The sequence below is a fragment of the Etheostoma cragini genome, chromosome 19 (genome assembly GCF_013103735.1).
Source record: "Etheostoma cragini isolate CJK2018 chromosome 19, CSU_Ecrag_1.0, whole genome shotgun sequence".
NCBI lineage: Eukaryota > Metazoa > Chordata > Actinopteri > Perciformes > Percidae > Etheostoma > Etheostoma cragini.
The window spans coordinates 16,480,093-16,482,884 of record NC_048425.1 but is presented as its reverse complement, the minus strand read 5'-3'; the positions used below and the strand labels follow the sequence as shown (position 1 = coordinate 16,482,884).

Genomic DNA, 2,792 nt, shown 5'->3' with positions numbered 1-2,792 from the left:
TTCAGTTCATTCAGACAGTGGAAAAGGTTGATGCTTCTCTCTGCAGACAGATTCTTCTTAATCTTCTTCTTGATGTACTTCACTGTTTTCTTATTTGTCTCTGAGCTACTTCCTGTCGGTGTCAGCAGACCTTGTAGGTGTTTCTGATTGGACTCTAGAGAAAGACCCAGGAGGAAGCGGAGGAACAAGTCCAGGTGTCCATTTGGACTCTGTAAGGCCTGGTCCACAGCACTCTGGTGGAGATGTTTTAGTTTAGGTTTTTCTCTGGAGACCTTAGGCAGCCGGGGGGTTGTTTGGTCTTCTGCCACCAGGTTGACTCCAGAGTTGGTGAAGGTCCGATGGACATGAAGAGCAGCCAGAAACTCCTGAACACTCAGATGGACGAAGCAGAACACTTGGCTACTCTCCTCTTTAAAGATCTGTGTGAACACTCCTGAGTACACTGAGGCTGCTTTGATATCGATTCCACATTCCTTCAGGTCTGATTTAAGGAAGATCAGGTTGCCTTTCTGCAGCTGCTCAAAAGCCAGTTTTCCCAGTGACTCTATTGTCTCCTTGCTCTCTGGACTCCAGTGTGAATATGTCTTAGCTCCTTCATCATACTTGAGCTTCTTCACTTCGGACTGAACCATCAGGAAGTGGATGTACATCTCAGTCAGAGTCTTGGCCAGATCTCTTCCCTCTGTGGCCTTCACCACTTCCTCCAGAACGGTAGCAGTGATCCAGCAGAAGACTGGGATGTGACACATGATGTAGAGGCTTCGGGATCTCTTGATGTGGGAGATGATTCTGCTGGCCTGCTCCTCATCTCTGAATCTCTTCCTGAAGTACTCCTCCTTCTGGGCGTCAGTGAACCCTCTGACCTCTGTCACCATGTCAACATACTCAGGAGGGATCTGATTGGCTGCTGCAGGTCGGGTGGTTATCCAGACGCGAGCAGAGGGAAGCAGATTCCCCCTGATGAGGTTTGTCAGCAGCACACCCACTGAGGTGGACTCATTAATATCAGTCAGGATCTCAGTGTTGAGGAAGTCCAGAGGAAGTCGACACTCATCAAGACCGTCAAAGATGAAGACCACCAGGAACTCGTCAAACCTGCAGATTCCTGCTATTCTGATTTCACTGTAGAAGTGATGGACAAGTTCCACCAAGCTGAACTTTCTGTCTTTCAGCACATTCAGCTCTCTAAAGGTGAGTGGGAATGTGAACTGGATGTCCTGGTTGGCTTTGCCTTCAGCCCAGTCCAGAGTGAACTTCTGTGTTAAGACTGTTTTCCCGATGCCAGCCACTCCCATTGTCATCACTACTCTGATTGGTACATCTCTTCCAGGTGGGTTTTTAAAGATGTCTTCTTGTCTGATTGATGGTTCTGGTGTTTCTGGTTTCCTGGATGCTGTTTCAGTCTGTCTGACCTCATGTTCCTCATGGAACCCTTCCTCTGTGATGTTAATCTCTGTGAACATCTGGTTTAGAGGGGTTTTGTTTCTTGTTTTAGCAATCCCCTCAGACACACGCTGGAATGTCTCATTGAAGTTGGATTTAACCTTTCCCTGGCACGCAGCAAGAATCGCTGAATGAATAAAGCAATGAAGTCAATGAGGGTTTGTTCTGTTAAATATGAGTGAGCACACTTCTGTACTTGGGAAAATCTATTCAGCCCATTTGGTGACGAGGTCCTGAATATGTGGACTATTATAAAATTACTTAGTATTCCTCAAAACAACGGATATGTTGGGTATCTATGAACTCTTCATTGTCCAAATGAACCCAAAGCTATATGACTTAATTACAGAGGGAATTAATATTGCCCAAGCAACATTTTACAGTGACATCAAAGTGTGAAAACTGTCACAACAGAGTAAACCAAAACAGAGTTTGATTCATCCCATTTAGTTCTCCGAGACAGGTCTGTTTCCGACCTTTGCTACATTCATTTTTCAAATTCATAATGATTATGACTTACCTGCAGCTTTTGGCATGTTTAACAACGTCTTCACTAGCTCATTTTGATTGATATTCACTAAAACTGTTCTGGTCACATCAACTGTATTGACACAGTAGGTCTGGAACATCATATCCACGGTGTTCAGCCTGTTGGCGTTCTCCAGTTTACACTTTGGGATTGCTGGGAAGTCGTTGAGGACTCCCTGCAGGTGGCACTTAAATTCATCAAAGTCCTCAGCTCCCATGTCTTGTAAAATTCCCAAGACGACTTCTTTAGGCGTCTTCATCTTTTGTCCCTGCAAAAGACCAAAAAGATACCAAAAAGTACACTGTCACCTAACAGAAGGTTTATAGGGAGTATAAAAATAGGTGGATTATTAAAACAGACCAGTTTTGTTGAGTATGTTATGTTGACATTTGTGAAACCAATAATACATGATTCATTTGTGGATCATTATATAATTAATGAAGCAACAGTAAAGATTCTGGATTCATTCTCCATTCCCATTGGTCCATGCTCTGAACTCATGTCGTCTGCAGAGGACACCGTCCTCATTGGCTCTTCAAACGCTGACAAAAGCACTTTTAACATGCACAAGGATCTGACAGCAACAATTTTGGATTATTATCTGAGTTAACGCGCTTTGTCTTTGTTGAAATCTGGCTGTCATATGAAGAGGCATTTAGCTGGAGAGTTGGGAAAACAAAGATCTTTTTCTCAAAACTAAAAGTCTCATGTGAAAAGTGGTGCTAACATTGAGTTGCAGACAGTCGTTGGAGATAACTTGCTATGCTGATGACACCCAGCTCTACTTATCTCCAAAACCCACTGCCTCTCTTCCCCAGCT

General features: G+C 44.0%; 1 protein-coding gene across 1 annotated transcript in view; it reads right to left on the bottom strand.

Moving 5' to 3' along the window:
- The window catches only part of LOC117962227 (protein NLRC3-like), a 2,540-nt gene extending 162 nt beyond the window's left edge, over positions 1–2,378 (bottom strand). The window contains exons 1-2 of the mRNA XM_034901395.1: positions 1,964–2,378; positions 49–1,570 (exon numbers count right to left, since the gene is read on the bottom strand). Of these exons, the coding sequence (XP_034757286.1) occupies positions 49–1,570; positions 1,964–2,231 (1,790 nt within the window). The 5' untranslated portion in view covers positions 2,232–2,378. The remainder of the gene's footprint in view (positions 1–48; positions 1,571–1,963) is intronic.
- Positions 2,379–2,792: the final 414 nt, after the last annotated feature.